Below are 26,853 nucleotides of genomic sequence, written 5' to 3'. Positions count from 1 at the left end.
GGCAAGGTTCAACATATTGTAGTCCACCAGGTGCATGGGTGGCGGTAAAGGTTGGCTGGCCCATGATGACAGCAGCGGGGCCGATGGGGTGGTGGCAGTGTCCATTGAGGTGTTGGTGGCTGGTGGTGTATCATCCGGTGTTGTTGCGGCTGTCTGTCTACTGCCTGTGGTGTCCAGAGTGTCAGTCATTGTTATGAAGTGCTCTGGGGCTGGCATGAGCAGGTAGCTGTCCACTGAAAAAGTGGATTTCAGACCAGCTGTGTCTATTGTAGGCAGAAGGGACATGGAGTGCTCTAATGACCTCGAGACCATGCTGTAGCCCAACTATCTATTGCTAAAGTTGGCCCCAACCATGAGTAGTGTGTCCTGCAGCATTATGGAAATACCATCTGTGGTTAGTCTAGGCTGACTGTGAATCGGCTTGAGGGACCTGGAGCTGGGGCCAGTGGAGGGTAAACACTGGGTGTCTCCACTAAAGTTCACGCCAGTTTTAGGTGGTTTAGTGACACTATTGTCATTTTTTAGCTTGCAAGATATCAACAGTGTTTGTCCCTCATTTCAACACCTTGTACAGGCCACTGTACGCAGGGTGGAGTGCAGGTTTGACAGCGTCAGTACTGAGCATGATGTGTGTACATGATTGGAGCACTTTGTGTATAAAGATGGACAGTTTGGAGTGGTGGGGTGACAGTGGGATTGGACAAGGTGGGTGTTGTCCCTGACACATTTTACTAGATCTGGCAGATAGACGTGCACGGTGATTTGGATACAGACTCTGCTGGGATGGTGATCGGTTCCCCATAGAGCACCTCTGCCAGCGAGGCATCCAGATCTTATTTATAGGTAGCTAATATGCCCAGCAGCACCCAGGGGAGGGCCTCGGTCCTCTCCTGGTCATGGCATAAGAGCACTGTCTTGAAGGTGTGGTGCCACCATTTCACAACTTCATTGGATTGAGGATTGAGGATGGTAGGCCATTGTGTAGAACTGGTGGCACCCAAAGAGGCAGCAGAGCTTGGAGAACAGTGCCAACTTGAACTGCCAGCCCTGGTCAGATGTCATGGTCTCTTGGCAGCCAAAGTGCTGCAATCCATAGTGTGATGAAAGCTCAGGTGATGGTGTCAGCCAAGATATCAGTGAGTGGTGCAGCCTCCACCCGCCGAGATGTCCTGTGTATGGCTGACAAGATGTACTTGTATCAATTTCAGGTGCCAGCTGAGGTGGAAGTGTGCCAATGTCAGCACCTATGTTGACTAGGGAGTACGCTCAAAGAAGGTTGTCATAGACAAAGAGCCTCACACCGTTAGAATGCAGACACAGAATGTGATGAGTTTTGTCATGTTTCGTAGCGAAGTGGCCTGAAGCAGGGTTGCAACCTGAAGCACCTGTATCAGGCCACTGTACTAGCTTGGGTAGCTGAAGGGTGAATGACAGCAGTGCACTTTGGCTCTGAAGTGGGCATGGGATCAGCAGGGGCAGTGCTACCAAATTGGTGCAGCGTCCTGGCCAGGTGAGTTGTTGTGATGGTTAGGCACGGGTTGATGGCTGGGCATGAATGCAGCAGGTGCTTGTTTACATTCCACTACAAATGAGGTGCCTGGGTTCATTGTGGCATATGTTTGTTCATGCCTTGCTGCAGTGGAGTCTTGTGAGGCTGCTGTGGGCATGGCGTGGAAGGGCTCGGGTGAGTTCAGAGCAGCTCGGTGACTGTTGGTGGCTGGGCACTGCACAGTGAGTGTAGCCCAGGCTGGCTGTAGATGCAACCTGAGTTGGCATCAGCGCTGGAACCAATGCAAGTGTTTATCAAGGCATAATGTTTTGCAAGGGCAAGCATTCAGTCAGCAAGGCATAACCAGGCTTCCAGCAGTTTGTTCTCATGAATTAGCATGGCTGTCTGTACATTTTCAGGCAGCTTGAGAAGCCATAGTGACCAGAGAGCATGATCTGGTAAGAGGTTTCTGTCAATTTGGAGGCGTAACTTGTGGCAGAGTGTTGATGGGGTATCGTTATCCAGCAATGTCAGCAGTGGCTGGGTGGAGTTGTTCAGGTGAACATGACAGGCACTGTAGTATGAGTGTCTTCACTGTCTCATATCTGTCAGTGGTTGCTGCGTACAATAGGTGGTTGCTGGTAAGATCAGTTTCAGTGTGGTGGTGGTTCAAAAGGACCAAACACTTGTTGTGGTCATCTGTGATTCTGGCTGACTGCATCACGCACTTGCAGAACGTGAACCATACTTGCTGAGAATCAACTTGTAGTGGCGGCAGATGTAACTTGGTGTGTGGCCGGTGGTAATCTGCGTGGTGATGAGGGGCTGGGACCAGTATGAAGTTTTTGTAATCATGTGGAGTACATGTTGTGAGTTTGTGAAAACTGTCTGTTGCCACTGATAGAGGTGGCAGGTGGTGTTGTGGTGTGGAGTCATGGTAGGTATGTCGGTAATGTGGGTGTCATGACCTTTTGCCACAGGACCCGGTGCTGATCTCATGGCTGGCGCGTCGTCATTTTGGAGGACGGCATCATAGTGGGGTCATGAGTAATATTGGGCATTGGACGGGTCCTGGTTGGTGGCAATTGTAGTGGATGGTGCATCGGTGTAGGTCACCCAGTGCGGCAGCTGTTGTAGGTACTTCTTGTGTTCCAGTGGTGCGTAAGCCGTAGTTGCAGCCAGGATCGCCATATTGATATGCTGTGGTTGCGAGGTCTGAAAACCCTATATGACTGCACGTAGTTGTGGTGTGCCTGCTTGTTGAGTGACGTCATGTGGCAGGCATGGTCTGGAGTGTGGCATGGCTGTTGTTGGTGTGACGCGGGTTGCGACCTGGCCATAACGAGTGTGATGTCATCCAGGTATTGTATGGTATTGCACAGAACGTAAAGTTCAGGTGTAGGCCATGGAAAAACATGGTCTGGCACATGATGATCACTTGTAGGATGATGTTGTCCACAAAACCGGTAAATATCGGTTCTGTGCAGTGGAAGGTGGTCACTTATGGTATGGATTGTTTGTCAACAATTGCGAACCTCTACAGTGTCCATAATTTGGTACATTGCACATGGAATCTCATTACACCCTGAGCTATTAGAATGAAAATGAGTGCAGTGTAGTTCTTTAACAGTGACACTGATTGGTATTTAAGTAGCACTGGTTAGGTAGGAGGTGTAGACTGCGGCAGGTGGCCATTGTTCACCATGTATGGTCATTGTTGATGTACCACAGTTAATTAAGGGAGTGGTAGGCTTCATCTCACCACATTCACTGATAACATCATATTTGATTTGTGATTTTGTGTGTTAGTCTATTTACCAAGAGGTAACGATGCCCTGGTTCGGCTGTTGTTGAAACAGTAGGAACATTGTTGACTGTTCAATAACCAGAGTTGCACTGCTTATATCATCTGCAAATCGGCGAGAAGACCAAGTAAATCATCTGTAGTGATGCCAGGTGATGCAGCACTGTCATTGGGCATATTCTGCATGGTGTGGAGTTTGTATCCCACAGTGATTGGCAGTGTGCCAGTGCGAGTGTAACTGGGTGTTCCACGGCATGAGTGAAAAAAAAAAGAATAATGGGGTCACCACTATAGGTAGTGGGGTGCAGGCATGGTAATTATTAAGATAAATAATCACTCACACTCCCATCACTTACCATGAATACTTTTATTCCTGCAACATATACACAATGCATTTAGCATAGAGCTTGTACTACAGAGGACTGATCTGCCAAAGATACAGGTGTTCTTGCTGTGTTAGGGGAGCAATATAATTGGGGGCACAGCCAGTGGTTCTATGTCCCCACATATTCATTGCAAAATATTAGTTGGAAGGAACCACAACGATTTTAAAAATGAAATTTTCTGTTCCTACAAACTAAAGAGCATGCACGATTTATATAATCAGCAAACATATAAGACATTGAGAGATAAAGAACTTCTAGAAAAAGGGAGAAAAGTCTGTATGATAATTTACCATAGAGTGCAAACTCAAAGAAAGATATAGAAATATTTAAGTGACAGTCAAGTATTACCTTTTGTAAAAATACTACTGCATCCTGCAAGAATTCCTAGTGATACAATTTAATCTTGCACAGCAACACAAAATTGCAAAACTAAATAAAAATAGAACAGTGTAAAATTATGTTTTTAAGTTTACTTGCATGAGTAGGGCAAAAAAAGAATGTGTACATTAATGTTAACACTAATCTTATATACATATCCTATGAATTGACCCATTCCACATCAATCTGAAAGAAGAATCATTCAAATGATGTGTGAAACATGTAACCAATTAACTCACTAGCTATGTTAACATACCGTAGAAATGAAATGACTGTAATGCCTATTGAAAGGCAATTCTGAGCATTGGAGTCATAATTAAAATAGTGAGTATTTGCTTTTCAGTAAGTCTCTTCTCCTTTCTGAATTTTTCAAACCATCAACCATGTAACGTCCATCAAAGTCACACTTCCCCAACTTTTTATTTTGTTTCTTCAGTTACTGTAGCTTCACTTTCCAACCTTTTCAGTAGTAAAAACATATTTTAATAATAACAATTCTGTGTTTTCTTATTTCCTGACTTTTACACAATAACTGATTCTTCTGTTTTCAAATGTCACTGAACTTTTATTACAGAAATGAGAGTATAAAAATCAGGTTTGGGCTGTAGATAAGCTCATACTTACTAATAGTTTTACATTACTTATTTTTTCCGTTAAAACTGTTATCTTGCATGTTCATTGAAGTACAGGGGCTGTAGCACTCTCAGGTCCTCCTTGCCAGCACTCTGTATGCCACTGGTAGCTCCACGTAGTTGCTGCTGGGACATAGGAGTTTCTGTTGTCTAACTTGATCCATCACACACCACCCGAGGAGTATCTCAAACAAAAACTCAAAATACAAAACAAACGTTTGATCATGTATAGGATATCATCTACATATAAATTACAGTTTTTTGACCAATCTTTTCCCATTTAATTGTTACTAACATTATAATAAAAATTAATTTTTAGGACACTTTCTCATTTGAAGGGAATTAGGGTACAGAAGTTCTAGCACCTCTAGGACTTATGGGAAAATTCATAAATTTAATTCAGCTGAATTCTATACTCCCTCTTTTTGTACAAAATGTATTAATTTTTTCATTAAATTCTGTGAGGGCTTGACACTATATTGCTTCTAAAATAGTGTTACATTTTCTATGATTGTGTCACACATCACCAGGCTAATCCATATAATTTTTATCATCATGGAATCTTACATAATCTGCAAGATCACTATGTTGATCTGTCCTTTCCTACAGGTGATTTATGGACCAAAAAAGTACAAATTGCATCAAAACAGCAATAAAGATGTTTGAAATAAAAACAGAACTGACATTTGTTGCCTCATAATGTACAATTGCTAGTTATTGACTTGAGACTCATGATATTGATATTGAACAAGTGAATTTTTGTGAAATGATGAGAAGATGAGACAACATCAATTAATGTGATGATTATGAAGTGTATGCCCACTACAATATAAATAAGTTTTCATATATAAAACTGTAAGCAAATGTGTGCATGCCGGTTACTGTCTTTATGCTCTTCTCAAAAACTTATAGCAGTTTTCTAGTTAAAAAGCAAGAGGATTTCTACAATCGCGCACTGACAGTGCCCCATCTTAATAATAAACACTGAGTTGCAACACATGCCATATAAAGGTTTGCAGGATGAATGCCACAATCCACACATGCCTGTTACCAAGTGAAAATCATATTGGAGGTCAACATAGCCAACGGCACCAGCAAACTTTTGGTCATGCATACTGTTGCACCTCATGTAAAAGTGCACATCCTCAGCCAATTGGCATGTTGCATTTTAAAATAGGGTTGCATCTAAGCACCTTTATTAAACCTAACATCAATATAGTAGATGACTATAACAAATACTAGCGTGACATCTACCCATCACATATTTGACCAGATGACAAGCATTTCATGTTGAAGCGCATATCCACGCCCAAGGGGGCATTGCAGTACCTTTATTAACCAGTCACATGTAGTATGTAAAGTACAATGAAACAAATCACAGTTGTTGCTCTGTTATAGATTTTGTGCCATACTTACAGCTGGTTGTCTTGCAGAAGTCTACATACATTTAGTTTAACTATGTACAGCTTACTGGCCCAACAAACTATTGTATTGCTTTTAAATGTTGTATGTACGTAAACTAAATGTATGTAGACTTCTGAAAGACAACCATCTGTATGTACAACACAAAATTTATAATGGAGCAGCAAATGTGACATGTTTAATTGTCCTTTATATTAGATGTGACTGGTTAGTAAAGATTTTAATTCAATGCACCTAGTGACCTTGGACACACACTTGAACATGAAATGCTTGTCTTCTGTTCAAATATGTGACGATTAATGTCACACAAGTATTTATATTTGTGTAATATCTCTACAGTGGTTGTTTTCATTCACTATATTGATGTTAGGTTCAATAAAGGTGCTTAGACACATTCCCATTTTAAAATGTGACATGCCTATGAGCTGCCGATGTGTGCTTGTGCGTGATGTGCAATGCTAGTGCCATCGAAAGTTTTGTGGTGCTGTTGGCTGTGTTGACCTCCTGTTTGATTTTGACTTCACAACAGGCATGTGTGGACTGTGGCATTCATCCTGCCAAAATTTATGGAGCATTTGTTGCCACTCAGTGTTTGTTATTAAGGTCAGGCACCATCAGTGCAGGTATGTTTGTATTGAAATTATTAATTTCTATTACATTTGAACTTTTTATTGTAATACCATTCTTATATTCACTGTTCACTGACAACTATGTACTGTTGTTATAGCCTCAGTGGACCAGGCGTGAAAATGAACCTGTAAGGATTCAAAACTAGCTGTCTAATAAATAACTGCCAATGTTGACAGAACCATTAATAATGCTTTAAGAAACCCTTATAAATCTTATAATACTGTTTAATTTTTTCATATCCTTTACACCCAAAACTAACCTTTATGAATTTCAATGATGGATCCCCATTTTGGAGCCAGCGCATATCTTTGCACATTGCTGTCATCTCCTTCTCTTCCTCTACACCTTTTATGTGCATTATTTGGAACTTTTTCTTAGACTCCATTTCTTCCTCACACTCTCCCTCAATGACTGGTAACTGGGACAAGGCATCTGCCATATGGTTGTCTATCTGTTTTATATAGTCAATACAATATCTAAACTATTCCAGAGTCACAGCCCATCTCTTTAGCCTATTGTTCAACAGTTTACATTCTTAGCGGTAGCTCAAAGCTTTATAGTCAGTAAAGATAACAAACTCCCTGCCTTCCAGATAAATCCAAAATTTTTGGAAGTCAAATACCACAACCAATAATTTCTTTTCTGATATCCCATACATTAGCTCATGCTTAGATAGTATGCAACTAGTGAATACTATAGTTCTTCTCACTAGTTTTCCATCTATCCTTTTCTCCTGAACCAGGATTGATCCTACACAATGATCTGAACTGCCAGATTCAAAGTAAAAAGACAATGTCATATCCAGATAGTATAGTACTTTACGATAAACTGAGCTGCTCTTGATAGCTTCAAATTCCTCATCACACTCAGCAGACCAATTCCACATAACGTTCTTTTTTAACAACCTACATAGATTTGGTGAATTCATATTGTAATCACTGATGAATGTCCAATAAAATGTACACAGTCCAATAAATAAATTCAGTTGCTTCCCATTTGCTGGTCTCTTGCTTTCAGCAACAGTTTTTATCTTCTCCTTTTTAGGCACTACTCCCTTAGAAGTTAACAGGTAGCCTAAGAATGACAATTCTGCCTGGACAAATTCAGGTTAAGAGTCATCCCTTCTTTACGCATTGCTTTGAACACATCCTCCAATATTTGGTTATGTTTCTGTCTTGAGCTGCTGGTTATCAGTATGTCAATAAAGCACAAAATAAGTTTTAGCAATAACTCACACACAAGAACAATGATTCAGTGCCCTGATGAACACAGCCAAGATATTCATAATTCAAATGGGATCACTCTAAACATATATGTTCTGCCTTCAAACAAGAAAGCAGTATACTTTCAGTTAAATTCAATTTATTATCATCCTTTTTATCATATACATGATATAGGAATTGTCATATGGAAAGAGAGAGAGAGAGAGAGCGTGATTTATATTCTTAACAATTAAGGGAAATAACATTTTCTTAATTACACTTTACATATTTTGCCTTCTTGTTACATGCGAGATGGAAAAATGGGTTTTTACAAAAGTTTATAAAAATATCCATTAAGGGAAATACCATTTTTTTATTACACTTTTAACATTTTCTTAATTACACTTTACATATTTTGTCTTCTTTTTACATGCAAGTTGAAAAAACAAAGGTTTATACAAAAAATCAAAAGATGAGCTTTATCTGTTTAAATAGCAAAGAAGTTCATCAGTGCTATAGCAACTCTGACCTAATAGTAGCCTTTTAATTCTTTTTTAAATATATTTAAGTTTTGTATGTTTTTTTATTTCTTTTGGTAAGGCATTGAACATTATTTTGGGTAGGTACGTCACACTATTTTGGTATAAGGCTTTTGAATGTATGTTTATATGGAAATCGTGTTTTTTCTGGTTTGGTAGTTGTGTTCTTCACTTTTTGAGAAATCTGTGTTCCCCAAAATATAATACCATATCTTCGATTACTATGTATGTAAGAATAATAGGCATATAGTACTATTTCAAAATTGCAGTTTTCTTTACGTTTTCTTAACTTATAATAGTATTTGCTAAGTTTTTATTCAATAGTTCAACATATTTTTCCCATCTTAAGTTATTGTCCTGCCATACACCTAAAAATTTTGTAAAAGAAGTTTGTTCTATCAGACATTTCCCAATCTCTACTATTATGTTATTTTTTACTTTGTTCCTTATGCACTTAAAATTCATGAAACTTGTTTTTGTGTCATTTACAATTAAGTAATTGTCCTTGAACCATTCAGCTGCCTCATTCATTGTTGCTTATATGTTTTCTTGTAGGTCAGCTTCACTAACTCCCTTGATAAAAAGGCTCATATCATCTGCAAAAAGTACTGATTCTACACTTGTTAGATGGTTAGGAAAATCATCAATAAAAACCAAGAAGAGCAGAGAGTCTAGAACAGAACCCTTGTGTAAGCCACTTACTACTCTCTTCAGCTTACCTCACCTGCCAGAAACCAGAAGTTAAATCTACATTAGAATGAGCTGTATACTGTTAAAATTTTGCAGAATTTTATTCATGTTTTCTGGTTGGTCATTCTCTTTTACAATTATTTTGTTTAGTTTCCTTGAATCTAACACAATCCTCACCAAACCATTCTTTCTTTTTGACTGTAACAATTGGTTCATTGTAATCACTCCTGCCCAACTCAATAACCTTCCAGTCAAGCATTTTCTATTTTCTGGCCCTTACTACTTCCTTGACTGCCACAGCAATAGTGAAAGTGTTAGCCCTAATTATTTCATGAGGCACTACCTTTAAATAATATTTAAAATCAACAAAACTCAACAACATTTTTATTACTGCAATCAACCTCAAATTGACTCATTAATTCATCATTATCATGCACAACATTATCAGGGGCACCCATCGTACAGTCACAACATTTTCATATAAACCATTACTTACTGCTTCACCATGTGCACCCACTCATACAGGCACAAATCAATTTTGTCAGTAACAGCACATGGTCCACTGTGAGCAGGCTCACATACATTAATATCTGAAGAACTTCCCTTATTGCTCATCTCCATGTCCAATTACATAATCTGTTTACAAGTTATTTCATTATTATTTGCTTTGCACCTCATTTCCACCTCAACACATGATTCTACTTCTGGCAGAGCAACTGCCTCTGTTTCAAAATTATCTGTAATCTTCATTGATGCTAAACCCATTCTTTTTTCTTCATTATCTTCCAGTTCAACCATCTTATTACTGCCAAACAATTCCCCAACATAACAGCTAAAATCATCATTGTTACATTTATCCATATTGCATGTATTATTAATAATGTTCCTCCTGTTCCAATTACTGTAGTTATTAAACCATTCCCATATATTTTCATTACCTATTATTGCATCCATGTTGTGCATAGCAATCTCTGTTCATTGTTTCTCTATACAATTCTCTTCCATCTTATAAACATGTCTGGTTCTATTCTTTGCATATCCATTAGGTTCCTGTTGACCTTGAGTGAGGCTCCCATTTGTTTTCTGTCAGTCTGTCAAGAAAGCTTGTACTCAATGCACTCTCAAGTCTTGGTCCTTGCCTCACTTTCTCTCTCCTCTGTTCAAAATTCTCCCTTCTTTCATTGTAATTCCCATTGTCTCTTTGCTGTATATCTCTCCAGTTCCTACTGTCCACTCCTACCGCCCCCCCCCCCTTTCTCCCATTTCTATGATTTCCATTGAAATTATTATTGTTGTAATTACCTCTGTCATGATTTCTGTTACTGTTCCTCTGCTCATAAAATTTTAGTCTGCAACACAGTGCCCTGTTGATGTTTTCTATGAAATCCAGAAACTCTTCTACAGAATCAGTAGAGCTGTGGATGAGTTCCCACTGCAGTAATTCTGTAAGTCTCCTCTTTAATGTAGAGATTTCTGTAAGCACCCCAAATGGCTAATCCAAATGCTTTAATTTACTAAATTCTGTTGCATAAAATTTCCTCATGCACTCTTTACCAATCTTATAATCTGACCCAAAAATTCATTTTATAATCTTATTTGTTTATCTTGAGTCCAATATTTATTTAAGAACATCATTTCAAAAGTCCTGAAACCAACAAACTGCTCTGCATGCTGATTACTCCATGTCTGGGTTCCCCCTTCTAACTGCTGTTTTACAAATTTAATTTTAGCTATTTCACTCATGCCAGCAACAAAATTATCTTTTCATGCAGCCAAGAAGTCCACTGCATGGTGCTTAATCTCTCCATTGATTGGTTGGTATTCAATCCTTGCCACATGGGATGCTCCATCATTAAATTTCGCTACCCCAATTGGATTGAAGAGTTCCTAGATAACAGAACGCAGCATGTCATTCTCAATGAAGAGAAGTCTTCTGAAGTAAGAGTGATTTCAGGTGTGCTTCAGGGGAGTGTCATAGGACTGTTGCTATTCACAATATACATAAATGACCTTGTGGATGACATCGGAAGTTCACTGAGGCTTTTTGCAGATGATGCTGTGGTGTATCGAGAGGTTGTAACAATGGAAAATTGTACTGAAATGCAGGAGGATCTGCAGCGAATTGACGCATGGTGCAGGGAATGGCAATTCAATAACAATGTAGAAAAGTGTAATGTGCTGCAAATACATAGAAAGATAGATCCCTTATCATTTAGCTACAAAATAGCAGGTCAGCAACTGGAAGCAGTTAATTCCATAAATTATCTGGGAGTACGCATTAGGAGTGATTTAAAATGGAATGATCATATAAAGTAGATCGTCGGTAAAGCAGATGCCAGACTGAGATTCATTGGAAGAATCCTAAGGAAATGCAATCCGAAAACAAAGGAAGTAGGTTACAGTACGCTTGCTCGCCCACTGCTTGAATACTGCTCAACAGTGTGGGATTGGTACCAGATAGGGTTGATAGAAGAGATAGAGAGGATCCAACGGAGAGCAGTGCGCTTCATTACAGGATCATTTAGTAATCGCGAAAGTGTTACAGAGATGATAGATAAACTCCAGTGGAAGACTCTGCAGGAGAGACGCTCAGTAGCTCGGTACAGGCTTTTGTTAAAGTTTCGAGAACATACCTTCACCGAAGAGTCAAGCAGTATATTGCTCCCTCCTACGTATATCTCGCGAAGAGACCATGAGGATAAAATCAGAGAGATTAGAGCCCACACAGAAGCATACCGACAATCCTTCTTTCCACGAACAATACGAGACTGGAATAGAAGGGAGAACCGATAGAGGTACTCAGAGTACCCTCCGCCACACACCGTCAGGTGGCTTGTGGAGTATGGATGTAGATGTAGATGTAGATGCTACATTATTTATTGATTCCTTCAACTCATTTATCTGTTCCTCTCTGTTACTAACTTCCCCTTCCAGCTTTTCACCTATATTTTATAACAATTAGCAATGCCTACATTCACTGATTTAAACCCTGCATTTGTTTTTGTATTTCATAATTTATACATTTCTTTTCTTGTGCCTCAGTTCACTTCACAAGATGATCTTCCACAGTTTCCACTTTGGCTACCAATCCCTTTTCTACCTCATTAACTCTGAGAATAGCTCCCTCAACCATTTTAACGTATTTTCAACTTTATTGTTGTTCTCAGTGAATTTACTACCTAGTTGAGCAAACTCACTGCACTTATCTTATCATCAAGCTTCGATTCCATTTTCTCCAATTTTGAATCTATATTTCCAAATATTTCAGTTTTTATACTTCCAATTTTATTCTACATTTTTAATCTGTATCTCCAACTATCTCAGCTTTTATACTCCCCATTTGTAAATCTATCTCCTCTAATTTCTTATTCAGTGTTTCAAAAAACACATTCAGGTCATTTCCTGGTTCCCAATCTATTTCTTCCCTTCTCTGTGGCATGCTGTAACTATTAACATCACTCCATGCACCCACTGACCCACAACCATTTTGCAGATTATTAATTTCATTGGTCATGTCTGGCTATGAGAAAAATTTACAATTCAGCCATTGACTGTATTTAACTTGCATTTCCTTGCCAACATATGCAGCCTTACTGCTCCGTGTTTTGTCCAATGATGATGCAATATTGCCCACAACATGGACCACCATGTGCCTTGTGTGATGTTGTGTGAAGTCACTGTCTCCTCTGCTTGGAGCCAATGTAATGTTGCCAACATGTAATGCTGTGTGAAGATGCTACTTCTCCAGCTTGGTGCTGATATGATGCCACCTCCATGCAACACTGCTTCTGCTGTTTGGCGCTGATGCAATGTTACTCACATGTGACACCATGTAAATGGTGCCTCTGCTGCTCGCTGACTTTGCCCACATGGACTGCTGTACCAGTGACATGCAGTGAGGCCATTGTCTGCCACTGCTCTCACTAACATGCACTGTCATCTTTATCATCTGCACTAAGTGCACTATTATTGCTGCTGCTCCTACTTTTACCACTGCTGCACTATACAGACACTTGCAAGGCTGCACACTAACTGCTCACTGCTAAAACTTGGATACTGGGACAACTAATCCAAAATATCAACACAATAAAAATGCCACCCAATCCAGGATGAGCCAACACTATTACAATATTGTCACCCATTCCGCAGGGTGAGGGCAATGTACAGCCATTAACTTTGAGTGTGGGCTGCTTACACCAATAGAGATTGGCCATACACTGTTGCTCTTTAGCCCAGTGACACAACATAATAATGTTAATACCAAAGTCTTATATAAGCTGTGGGATATTTGGGAATAATTTAAGAAAAGGTGTTTCGAGTTTGGATCTGTCAGTCAAAGTTCCAAAGGATAATAACATTGCTCAAAACAGGTTGATTTTTAAGTTTCATACAAATCCCCTTTAATTTTTTTAGAGAAGCACAATGTATGTGAAGGGTGGCCCCTAACAGTAGTTCATTGAATGACTGAACAGTGTCTGTCACCAGTGCAAATTTTGGTATTACTTTGTGAAGATGTAGCATTATACCCAGCAGCATTATGCTAAATCATAATGTACAAGTCCCGATATATGAAAATAACATTTGTGGCATACACAGTGCTGATAGCATTACCAGCTGCAGACTAAATACCTCACCAATGCTCCAGATGCAAGACAACAGGCAAAAGACCACGAGGCTGCCCCACATGCTTAATTAAGAGTTTCACATGACCATCCCTTGGTTCAGTGCAGGTACTTTCATCCTGACCACCATTCATAATTTTCATAACAGTACTTATGATAAAACATATGAAAAATTTCTGCAGTCATTTTCCAGTCTCTTAACAAACTCATGTATACATTATTTTAATGATTTTAAACAAATCTCAGACACATAAGTTGCCACATTTGGCACTCAGGTCAAAACACTAATTTGACCTATTTTATAAATCACAACTACACTTTAGTACACATTGACAGTTATTGGAATATTAAAAGAAATAAACTCCTGCTGATAAGATCATTTGTGTCTCTGTGGAGGAGTTGTTAATTATGGAACTGTTTACGTCAATGAACTAAATTGTTTATAACATTTTTTATAATTGTTTAATTAGAAAAATAATTTGTTCATTATATTGCAGGCATTATTCTCTTTTATCTGGTGTATCATGAGTGTTTTTGCAGTTGCTTAGTTAGAAAAATAATCTGTTTATTATATTGCAGGCATTATCCTCTTTCATCTGGTGTACTATGATAGTGACTTTCTTGATTGATTCAGTTGCTACAATTTACTATAATCAATAATGGTAATAATGTCAATAACTTCCTAACAGTCAAAGCTTCAGACATGGATTTATCTTCAATGAGCTCACCCCACAGCCGCAACTCCAAAATTGTTATTGGCTTTATTTAGCATGATTGTAATGAGTTTTAATGTATTTTTATTATAATCATAATAGTGACAGAATTTACAAATCACAGGTCCCTCCATATTTGCTCATCCTGTTGACCATGTCACCAGAAAACACTCCTCTTGCTGCCTGGAGAAACCCCAATGACCACTGGGCATTGACCAAGCGAGGTGGAGCACTGGACTCGCATTCAGGAGGACGATGGTTCAATCCTGCGTCCTACCATCCTGATTTAGGTTTTCCGTGATTTCCCTAAATCTCTTCAGGCAAATGCCAGAATGGTTCCTTTGAAAAGGGCATGGCCGGCTTTCTTCCCCATCCTTCCCTTATCTGATGAGACTGATGACCTTGCTGTGTGGTCTTCTCCGCCAAAACAACCCAACCCAACCCCACTGGGCATTGTGGCTTGCTAGCCACCTTTACTTCCACTCAGGCTGCCATTCACAGCTTTCTGACAGCTGACTGCCCCGGCACACATTCACAAAAGCCCACAGCTGACCTGTCAGATTCATTCTGTCCTGTTGCAGTCAATCCAGTTGTTGGTAAAGTCACAGAGTCCTGTTGGTTGTGTAGGACCTAAACCATTCAAATACAGTACTCCTAATTACAAACTTATCCAGTTTAGAGAATAGTACGAAGTGAGTATTATAGGTCACAATAACTTCCTGTAGCATGCAGAGAGTTCTCTAGAAAGATGCTGATTTTTTCTGCAAAATGCTTGATAGCATATACTGTGCTATTGTCTTTGTGAAACCTATGCTACTTTTTTAAATAACATTAAATTTTTATTTATAATTTTGACTTTGTGTTGTGAAATCTTTGCCAGCATTTTTGAAGTACGATGGAGGGAGAGAGAATCAATGATAATTCCCATATTTTCTGTTGTGCTTCTTTTGAATAATGGCTTGTTGCATTATCCAAGTATTTGAAAAGCAGTCATCTTCAAAGGACTGACTAACTATTGTAGACAGTGGCTGTGCAATTATTTTAGAGACTGTTTTAAACACTTTCATTGATATTCCACAAAACCCTGCTGATGTTTCACTTTTTAGTGATAATATTACTTTTTCTACATCTTTTTCTGTAGTTTTACTGAATTTACTAAAAGATTTACTTTCAAATTGCTCTATATCAAGGAAATTTACCACATCTGTGTAATTCTCTACGTTAATTTTTGGTTTCTTTATATTTATAAATGATTTATTGAGCAATTCTGATATCTGAGCAGAATTTAGAATAGTTTTGTTCTTTACCGTGAGTTTTGGAAGATCATAGTCACTAGCTGTTTCAGCTTTGATCACTGACATTTTCTAGAATAAACCTATTATTTGCCAATTCTTTTAGTTCCCTTTACGACTTTCTTAGAAATAGGTTTTTAATATTTGAAGTAGATAACAAAGTGAGAACATTTGTTGCATTTTAGTTTCTGTGTAGTTGTCATTCTGTAGCACCATGTGTTTTTATTCCTTCAGTATTCTGTTGTGTTTTTATTCCTTCAGTTTTCTGTTTTACTTTGTATGCCACTTTTTTATTAGAAACAGTTAGAGGAAAAGTGTCATTAAAACATCGTTGTTGTTGTTGTGGTCTTCAGTGCTGAGACTGGTTTGATGCAGCTCTCCATGCTACTCTATCCTGTGCAAGCTTCTTCATCTCCCAGTACCTACTGCAACTTACATCCTTCTGAATCTGCTTAGTGTATTCATCTCTTGGTCTCCCTCTACGATTTTTACCCTCTACACTGCCCTCCAATACTAAATTGGTGATCCCTTGATGCCTCAGAACCTGTCCCACCAACCGATCCCTTCTTCTGGTCAAGTTGTGCCACAAACTTCTCTTCTCCCCAATCCTATTCAATACTTCCTCATTAGTTATGTGATCTAACCATCTAATCTTCAGCATTCTTCGGTAGCACCACATTTCGAAAGCTTCTATTCTCTTCTTGTCCAAACTATTTATCGTCCATGTTTCACTTCCATACATGGCTACACTACATACAACTACTTTCAGAAATGACTTCCTGACACTTAAATCTATACTCAATGTAAACAAATTTCTCTTCTTCAGAAACGCCACCGAGCGAGGTGGCGCAGTGGTTAGCACACTGGACTCGCATTCGGGAGGACGACGGTTCAATCCCGTCTCCGGCCATCCTGATTTAGGTTTTCCGTGATTTCCTTAAATCGTTTCAGCCAAATGCCGGGATGGTTCCTTTGAAAGGGTACGGCCGATTTCCTTCCCACTCCTTCCCTAACCCGAGCTTGCGCTCCGTCTCTAAGGACCTCGTTGTCGACGAGACGCTAAACACTAACCACCACCACCTCAGAAACGCTTTCCTTGCCATTGCCAGTCTACATTTCATATCCTCTCTACTTCAACCATCATCAGTTATTTTGCTCCCCAAATAGCAAAACTCCTTTACTACTTTAAGTGTCTCATTTCCTAATCTAATTCCCTCAGCATCACCCGACTTAATTCGACTACATTCCATTATCCTTGTTTTGCTTTTGTTGATGTTCATCTTATATCCTCCTTTCAAGACACTGTCCATTCTATTCAACTGCTCTTCCAAATCCTTTGCTGTCTTTGATACAATTACAATGTCATTGGCGAACCTCAAAGTTTTTATTTCTCCTCCATGGATTTTAATACCTACTCCGAATTTTTGTTTTGTTTCCTTTACTGCTTGCTTAATATACAGATTGAATAACTTCGGGGAGAGGCTACAACCCTGTCTTACTCCCTTCCCAACCACTGCTTTCCTTTCATGTCCCTCGACTCTTATAACTGCCATCTGGTTTCTGTACAAATTGTAAATAGCCTTTCGCTCCCTGTATTTTACCCCTGCCTCCTTTAGAATTTGAAAGAGAGTGTTCCAGTCAACATTGTCAAAAGCTTTCTCTAAGTCTACAAATGCAAGAAACGTAGGTTTGCCTTTCCTTAATATAGCTTCTAAGATAAGTCGTAGGGTCAGTATTACCTCACGTGTTCCAGTATTTCTACAGAATCCAAACTGATCTTCCCTGAGGTCGGCTTCTACTAGTTTTTCCATTCATCTGTAAAGAATTCGTGTTAGTATTTTGCAGCTGTGGCTTATTAAACTGATTGTTTGGTAATTTTCACATCTGTCAACGCCTGCTTTCTTTGGGATTGGAATTATTATATTCTTCTTGAAGGCTGAGGGTATTTTGCCTGTTTCATACATCTTGCTCACCAGATGGTAGAGTTTTGTCAGGACTGGCTCTCCCAAGGCCGTCAGTAGTTCCAATGGAATGTAGTCTACTCCCGGGGCCTTGTTTCGACTCAGGTCATTCAGTGCTCTGTCAAACTCTTCACACAGTATCGTATCTCCCATTTCATCTTCATCTACATCCTCTTCCATTTCCATAATATTGGCCTCAAGTACATTGCCCTTGTATAGACCATCTATATACTCCTTCCAGCTTTCTGCTTTCGCTTCTTTGCTTAGAACTGGGTTTCCATCTGAGCTCTTGATGTTCATGCAAGTGGTTCTCTTATCTCCTAAGGTCTCTTTAATTTTCCTGTAGGCAGTATCTATCTTATCCCTAGTGAGATAAACCTCTACATCCTTACATTTGTCCTCTAGCCATCCCTGCTTAGCCATTTTGCACTTCCTGTCGATCTCATTTTTGAGACGTTTGTATTCCTTTTTGCCTGCTTCATTTACTGCATTTTTATATTTTCTCCATTCATCAATTAAATTCAATATTTCTTCTGTTACCCAAGGATTTCTACTAGCCCTCGTCTTTTTATCTACCTGATCCTCTGCTGCCTTCACTACTTCATCCCTCAAAGCTACCCATTCTTCTTCTACTGTATTTCTTTCCCCCATTCCTGTCAATTGTTCCCTTAAGCTCTCCGTGAAACTCTGTACAACTTCTGGTTCTTTCAGTTTATCTAGGTCCCATCTCCTTAAATTCCCACCTTTTTGCAGTTTCTTCAGTTTTAATCTACAGGTCATAACCAATAGATTGTGGTCAGAGTCCACATCTGCCCCTGGAAATGTCTTACAATTTAAAACCTGGTTCCTAAATCTCTGTCTTACCATTATATAATCTATCTGATACCTTTTAGTATCTCCAGGGTTCTACCATGTATAAAACCTTCTTTTATGATCCTTAAACCAAGTGTTAGCTATGATTAAGTTCCTTCTCTCCCTTTTCCTACTACCGAATTCCAGTCACCCATGACTATCAAATTTTCATCACCCTTCACGATCTGAATAACTCCATTAGCTTTGATTCCATTTCTTCGTATGACAACTTTTTAACATTTTTTCTGCTTTGTTTTTGAACTGCACTGTGTTTCTTGATCCAGAATCTTCTTATTCTTCAATATTACTGACAATGAAGACTGTGCCATTTCGCTTGTGGGCACATTTGTTTTTCCCTCCACTTCCCTAATCAAGTGCATTTTCTCCACGACAGATAGAGAGTTTCTTTTTGCTGCCATAGTCAACTTCACTACAACAACAAATGTGAGTGAGCAGACTGATATACAGCTGGATTCTCCATGCAATACACAGTAATACATGAACTGATGCAAACTTGCATAAACTGATGCTGTACTATGAACATACAGTCTCGGACAGAGCTTGGCTGGGTGCAAGCATGCAAAATGGTGTAACTGTTAGCACGCTGTACATTGTTAGTCTTCAGCTGCGGTTGGCAAAGTTCGAGCTTGCTCCTGAATGTAGCGAGGAATCGATATGGAAGATGATCGATTGTATTCAGTATAAATGCTGGAGTTCATAGGTTCTTAAAGCCCATATTACATGATGCTTGCATTTGGAGGCAAAGCCTGTGGAAGTTCACCCTATTGAAAGCTGACCCCAGAAATGAGACGAAAAAAAAAAAAAAATTAAAAAAAATTTACCCTAATTTCAAGCTGCACTTAATAGTCAAAGATATGGCTCATCATATGATGGATAGAGTATTAAATGGCCCTACCTCTCAGGGATTTGGGGCACTTAAATTATAATTACATCACAAAATACTGACAACAGCAAAAATTCACGATATCTATTGAAATACAGTATTCCGGATCTACACATACATGAGCTGTGAGGAGTGACATCACAGGTGAGCTCGCTGTCCTGCATACTGGAACACAGTCATGATTTTTCATGTTTTAATATTAATGCTAGTGACTCCTTGTTGCTACTTTCGTACAAAGCATCATCCTCTGTGCCGTCAAGCACATTAGAAATACAGTATTTTTTAAATGCGTGATGAACAGTTTCACTTTGGAGACATTTCCAAGATTGACTAATGCACGTGCACAATTGAGACAAACTTGAACACTTAACATGTCCTGTAGGCGTTAATTGCCTATCTTCTTTAGTTAGTCATTGTGTGTACATATTTTTCTGGTTGTTCATAAAAGGTTTGTTTAAACAAACATCTAACAGATGCAGACTGGATGTCATCCATTCTGGAATTACGACTAAAAGTCTGTTTTACCCTCTGCTATTTTTTTTTCACAGCTGGTGTACAGTGACCTGTGTATGAATCTAACACAAGCATACATGGCAAACCTAGCAAGGTACCAGGACGACGTTGCCAGATAGGTCTGATCCACTGTAAAACCGTGTCCTCCATGAACCAGCCAATTTCGTTAGCATGTACAATAACATCTTTAGGAAACAATTCAGACTTCAGTAAAGTCTTCTGTGTGAAATGAATGGTGACAGTTTATGGCCACTGGCTGTACAAGCCAGCATTAATTTCCAGTGTGCAGTTTGATGATGTAGCGCTGAAATGTGACGAGTTTTTCCCTGTATTTTTCAAGCCCAATTGCGGCTCCCTTTAAAATTCTGGATTTTCTGATGTGCTTTTTCTTGAATTATTTCTGCAGTTACAGGTAAGCACTGTCGCTGCTTCCTCATAAAATCATTCACCACGACTTACAACTCAAAGTGGCGGTCACATTTTGGTCCAGAAAATGCTTTTCTGTTGCTGGAACAAGCTGAAAGTTGTTACTTTTGCTGTCTCCATGTCTTACCAAAGTTCAAAAGCAGAGTGAAAGAAACGTTTTTGTGAGCACTGCTCTTATTAGCTGGAGTTGCCGAAATGTAAAGCCACTGTAATGGTACTTTGACTATCGCGCCTCCGCCAACACAAAGATATAATTCACGATCGCGCATGCAGAAGAGCGCTGCGCCAGCGACCGAAAATAATTTTGTTCTTTTTTACTTTTGCGTAGTAGGTTTTGTTTTTAACAGCTAATTGATTACTCTCTCTCTCTTGTCTTGATACGAAAGATGTGTATTTTTCCACGCTGTGTTGAATGTGCTTTTGGGTGGAAATTAAAATTATGTTCCAAACGAGGTTGTTTCAATATTGATTCAAGGTGGTTATCGCCAAATTTGTGAATTGATCATGACAGTGACAACTTGAAGAAGTTTTCAACAGACGGAGAAAAGTGAAAGACTGGTCATCCTACAAGGGAATTAGGAGGACAGCCATGAAGACTATATTGTAATTAGTACTGCGTTTCTAACAAGATTATAAGGTAAATTTCCACTAGTTTCTGATGCTATTTCCGTACAGTCGCTTTTTGTAGTGTTGCCGACCCGGTCTGCCATGCATGGTCAAATTACAGCACTATCTCAATCAATAATACGAAGTCCGCCTTATCCGTAACTGAAACCACCAAAATTCAAAACCCAATCAGATTTTCTATTTTATATTTTCACGGCAGAACCCTGAGTAAAGGGAACACTACACCACGCTTGTCAAGTTTCTTCAAAACGTGCGTTTTGATGGTGTATATGTAAAGAGTTTTTTTTAATTGCTATGAATATTTGAAAAATTGCTTGATTCGCCAATGATAAAAAACACTTTAACATTCATTACTCGAAACTAACACAATGGCTTCTGTGGCGGCTTCTAGCAGCAGAAAGCAGCAATATAGGCCGCACTTACGGCGGCAACTAGCAGCATTTTGTGGAACTTCTAAGGCTTTGCACCCGAATGTAAACTGCAGGCAGATATTTGGATTCCGAAAACTAGAAAAAAAGTGCAGCTTGCATTCGTGCCACAAAAGCCACTGTTGTTTTGTTTTCAATATTTAATATTCCTAAAGCTAAATGCGGGTTTTGCCATAAAGTGAATTACATTAAATTGAATATAAAATTACATTGCACTTATGGACTAATTTTCAGGGCTTGAAATTTCTTCCATTAAATGCAGGTTTATGCTAAATCAAGGTCATGCAAAATCGGGGTTATACTGTAATTTCATGCTGTTTTCTTTAAGTTTTTTCTGCTCATACAAGCTCCAACATGGAGTAGTAGCTTCAATATCACTAACTATTAAATGTACTTAGTATTTCTCTTCAATTAATACTGAGTTAGGTGCATTATTTTATCATATTCTGTAAAACTATTATATTTCATGGGTGGGAACTTGTTTGATGTATCCTTTAATAGAAGCAAGTAACTGTCTGTTATTAATTCTGTGACCTGTTTTAATACTTAACGTTCATCTAGTTGTTATACTCTATATGTACTTACAGTGTATGAACCAAAATCAGAAAATTAGCAGAAATGTCACTGCTTTGAGAAAAGGAGCAGTTTTCTAGATATGCAAACTAATTAGGTAATCATGAAATAGTAGTTAGCTATTTGCTGTAAGAACAGAAATCTGCTTTAGTTATGATACAAAAAGTATTTCATTTATTTTAGTAATTTAATGCAGCCTGTTATTCTCATAATATATTCTGAAAGTAGCCTTCATATTCTACAAAAATGTCTGAATGCTTTGAAGCCAATCATCCAAACAGAATTTCAAAACCAATAAGACATTAACTTTTTTCAGATCTTTGCAGCTAATTATCAGAGCCCTGAAAGCCAATGAATTCCTGTGCAACTTAAATGAGGTACAGATGCAGGCTGTGGCAGAGGCCATGTCACTACAAGTGCTTGATAGCAGTGGATTTGTGATTGAGGAGGGGGAAATAGGTAAGTTTGTAGACTAGAACTTTGTAGAATTAATCATACTGTTTGCAATTTGAGCATGGGAATAAAATATGAAAAAAGAGACTCTTTTGAAAACCAGATGATAACTTTCCATGTAATGAGTAAAACATCTAAAAATCAATATTAATAATTATAAAAATGCTAATTGCTATTAATAATTATAAAAATGTGTATACCTCTCAGACCCAATCGTCATCTATAGTTATTGCTGGTGCTTGTTGCCAACTGTGTTGTCTGCCTGCATTGTCCTGCACTGCTGACGGTAGACTGATGGCTGCCAGTAGCTGCTAATCAGGATGAGCATGCCCACTGCAGTCTCTATCATCTTCGTCTTGAACTATTCTTCTTGTAAAATGAATTTACACCCGTCAAAGACAAAATGCCTGTTTATCTGCTGCAGTTATTCTCAACATGCAATTTTTGACTCTCCATAGACCAGGATTGCTTGAAATTAAATTCTGTTTACAGGAAACCTTCTTTGTATATAATATTGTGTGATAACTGTTGTTGAATAGCTTTCATTAGTGTTTTTTTCCATTGTTCATTTTTCTAGACAATGCCTTCTTTATTACTCTTGCCATGAAAAAATTCTGTTTTATATGTTAATTCAATGTATTATTAAATATTTTACAACTATTTCAAATTCAAAATATGCAACTCTTATCAATTTCTTGATATGTTGAATATGCATTTGTGACATATATGGTTAATGTCACTTTTTGTTGATCTGAATGTTATACGTATTTAATTAGCACCATTTAATCCAAGTATTTCAGTATTACTTTAAACATGCAATATTAAGTCCAATATTTAGTCTTATTTTGCACTTTAAATAATCACCAGGCCTTTAGTTCTGTATTATGTCATATAATTGTCTAGCTTTGCTCACTGTACTGTCCACATTCGATAAATCTTCTCTTCCACATGATTCCCTTGAGAGTAGCAAAATACTGCTGATGAACTCCAAATGCCACACACCATACAAAGAGTATTTCAAATGAATAACAATAATAATAATGATAATGATAATAAAATTCGACTTACAGAATATCATATATATAGAAATGACACATTTATGTGGTATTTGAGCCCTTACAATAATGTTATTATAGACATGCTTGCTCATTTATAGATGGTGATAGTGCAGAAAACTTTGCACCTCCATTGTTTATGGGGAGAATCTTAAATTTAATTCAGTTAAAGTCTGCACCCTCATATTACACTCACATGATGAAGAATATTGCATTGTTAGATACTGGCTAATTATAGATATACATTAGACTGTTCACCCCAAGAAAATAAATGAGGGTAGGCAACTACACAAATTATGCTTGGTTCATTACCACACTTCAAACTGAGAAAATTGTGCTTGAATTCAAACAATCACTCTTACAGCTGCATATATCATAGCTAGAAGAAGAGTAATACTTTGAAATTTGGTAAGACTTTCTCAACTTTAAGTATGCCTGTGTACCTTTCATTAGTGAGGAGCAGGATGAGGAGTTGCCTGTCTTAATTTTTTTCTTATTCTTGTCATTCTTGTGTTACCATTAACACAATGTGACTAATATGAATTAAATATACTGATTAGCCAAAAAATTACACCCATTACATATAGTGAGATTAAATGCTGTCTGTTGACACTGCTGGTACATGATACAGAATAAGTGGAGGAGAGATGAGTGTGGAATCACTCTTGTAATGATGTGGACTGAAAATGGTGAAATCCACTGACATAAGCAAATTTGAAAAAGAGCAAATTGTTATGCCCTGGGAACAGGCATCATGAATATGGTCAAGATTTTGCATGTTATTGTCAGGAACATCTTTGGAAAGAGGATAAAGTATAACGAAACCATAAGATATGGTGAGAGAATGCAGTGCTGTTCCAGGCACAATTATTTTGGAGCATATCATTCAGTGCACATGGCTGAACATGGATCACCACAATAAATGACCCCTATATGTTTCCTTGTTGACCTAATGACATTGTCAGTTATGAAAAGTACACATGTTGTGCTGTGGGATGATCTGTAGGGTTGGAAATGAAGAATACACTTTATATGCCCTGATCACAATACATAAACGTTTATTATTCCAAGATAACCAGTCATTCATGTAACATAACATGGTACTTTCATAACAAGTTCTATAAGATCAGATGATGTGACTGTTGAAACTGGTCATCATGGAAAATAGAAGTTTCTACAATGAAATCATGGTGTGTAAAGTGTGTTCTTAATTTTCTTTGTCAGTTATGATTGCAACGGGCACAGGATCATCACGACTGGACCATTGATCAATGCAAATTTGTCATCTAGTTAGATGAATCACATTTCTTGATATGGCAGGTTGGTGGTTGTGTCTGGAGACAACATCATCTGGTTAACGGCTGCTTGAGACATGAACCATGTCCGTGATGCAGTCTAGTGACAGCAGTATTATACACACATCAACATAAGTTTTGCATCAGCCCAATTCCCAGAACTCCTGAACGCAGACGTTGACTGTGGATGTTGTATCAAGACACAGTCCCTTTGACTGTTCAGAGATGTCACTAAACCTGCCCAAAGATGTAAAGAACCTTGCATGAGCAGCACCTATTAGATGGACGGAGTCTGACAGCTGATCAGTTCCAGTCAGTGGATGACCACTACTTACGGCCTGTGGCTTGGAGGAACCCTGACAGCAACACCCCATGTTGAATAATACGTTTCGTGCAGCCACAGGATGTCGTGTTATGACTCAAACTGTTTGCAATAGGCTGCATGATGCACAACTTCACACCCGATGTCCATGGCGAGGTCCATCTTTGCAACCACGACACAGTGTAGTGTGGTACAGATGGGCCCAACAATGTGCTGAATGGACCACTCAGGATTGGCATCATGTTCCCTTCACTGATGAGTGTCACATATGCCTTCAACCAGACAATTGTCAGTGATGTGTTTGTAGGCAACCCGGTCAGGCTGAACACCTTACACTTTCCAGCGTGTGCAGCAAGGTGGAGGTTCCCTGCTGGGGTGGCATTATGTGGGGCTGTTGTATGACACTGGTGGTCATGGAAGGTGCTGGAACGGCTGTACTATACGTGAATGCCATCCTCTGACCAATAGTGCAACCATATCGGCAGCACATTGGCGAGGCATTCATTTCCATGGATGACAGTTCACACCCCCATCGTGCACATCCTGTGAATAACTTCCTTCTGGATAACTACATTGCTAGACTAGAGTGGCCAGTATATTCTCCAGACATGAACCCTATCGTACATACCTGGCATACATTGGAAAGGGCTGTTTCTGGATGACGTGACCCACCACCCACTCTGAGGGATCTATGCCCAATTGACATTGGGGAGTGGGACCAACAGTGTGTTAATGAACTTGTGGATAGTGTGCTACAACAAATATGGGCATGCGTCAATGCAAGAGGATGTGCTACTGGGTATTAGAGGTACTGGTGTGTACAGCAATCTGGACCACCACCTCTGAAGGTCTCGCTGTATGGTGGTACAACATACAATTTGTGGTGATGCAGAACTTTTTTTGATGTGTGTATTACTGGAGATATTTACCCAGGTTTCCATGAGGTCTGTGCCTGTAATCAAGGGAACTGTGTTGACTACATGAACATTATTGCAAGCAACTGCAGCCCTTAAAGTTTGATGTCTTTCCTGATGGTGACAAGGTCTCCCAGCAGGATAACTGTTTACGTCACAAGGCAAGAATCATACTGCAGTAGTTTGACGAGCATGATGGTGCACTCATGCTGATGTCTTGGTCACTAAGTCCAACTGATCTGAACTTCATGGAATGTATTTGGATGAAAACAGATGCCAGCTCCAAACTCACAATTCATTAGTCCTTAATTTACGGCAACAGTGTGACCTATGCTGACACATAGCAACACATAGCAAGGACTTGCCAAGTACATGCCATGCAGAATAACTGCTGTGTTGTTGTTGTTGTTGTAGTCTTCAGTCCAAAGATTGGTTTGATGCAGCTGTCCATGCTATTCTATCCTGTGCAAGACTCTTCATCTCCAAGTAACTACTGCAACCTACATCCTTCTAAATCTGCTTATTGTATACATCTCTTGGTCTCCCTCTATGATTTTTACCCCCACCCCCCCTCCTCCCCCCTCCCAATCACCCCACTTAACTCCAGTAATAAATTTGTGATTCTTTGATGCATCAGAATGTGTCCCACCCTTCTTCTAGTCAGGTTTGTGCAACAAATTTCTCTTCTCTGCAATTCCGTTCAGTACCTCATTAGTTATGTGATCTACCCA

General features: G+C 38.9%; 1 protein-coding gene across 1 annotated transcript in view; it reads left to right on the top strand.

The window, feature by feature from the left end:
* LOC126412303 (cGMP-dependent protein kinase, isozyme 1-like) overlaps nt 1-26,853 on the top strand; it is a 339,254-nt gene that overhangs the window by 38,011 nt on the left and 274,390 nt on the right. The window contains exon 3 of the mRNA XM_050081827.1: nt 22,400-22,542. Within this exon, the coding sequence (XP_049937784.1) occupies nt 22,400-22,542 (143 nt within the window). The remainder of the gene's footprint in view (nt 1-22,399; nt 22,543-26,853) is intronic.

This window comes from Schistocerca serialis, chromosome 1 (assembly GCF_023864345.2).
Source record: "Schistocerca serialis cubense isolate TAMUIC-IGC-003099 chromosome 1, iqSchSeri2.2, whole genome shotgun sequence".
Lineage (NCBI taxonomy): Eukaryota > Metazoa > Arthropoda > Insecta > Orthoptera > Acrididae > Schistocerca > Schistocerca serialis.
This window is presented reverse-complemented; position numbering and strand designations above follow the sequence as displayed.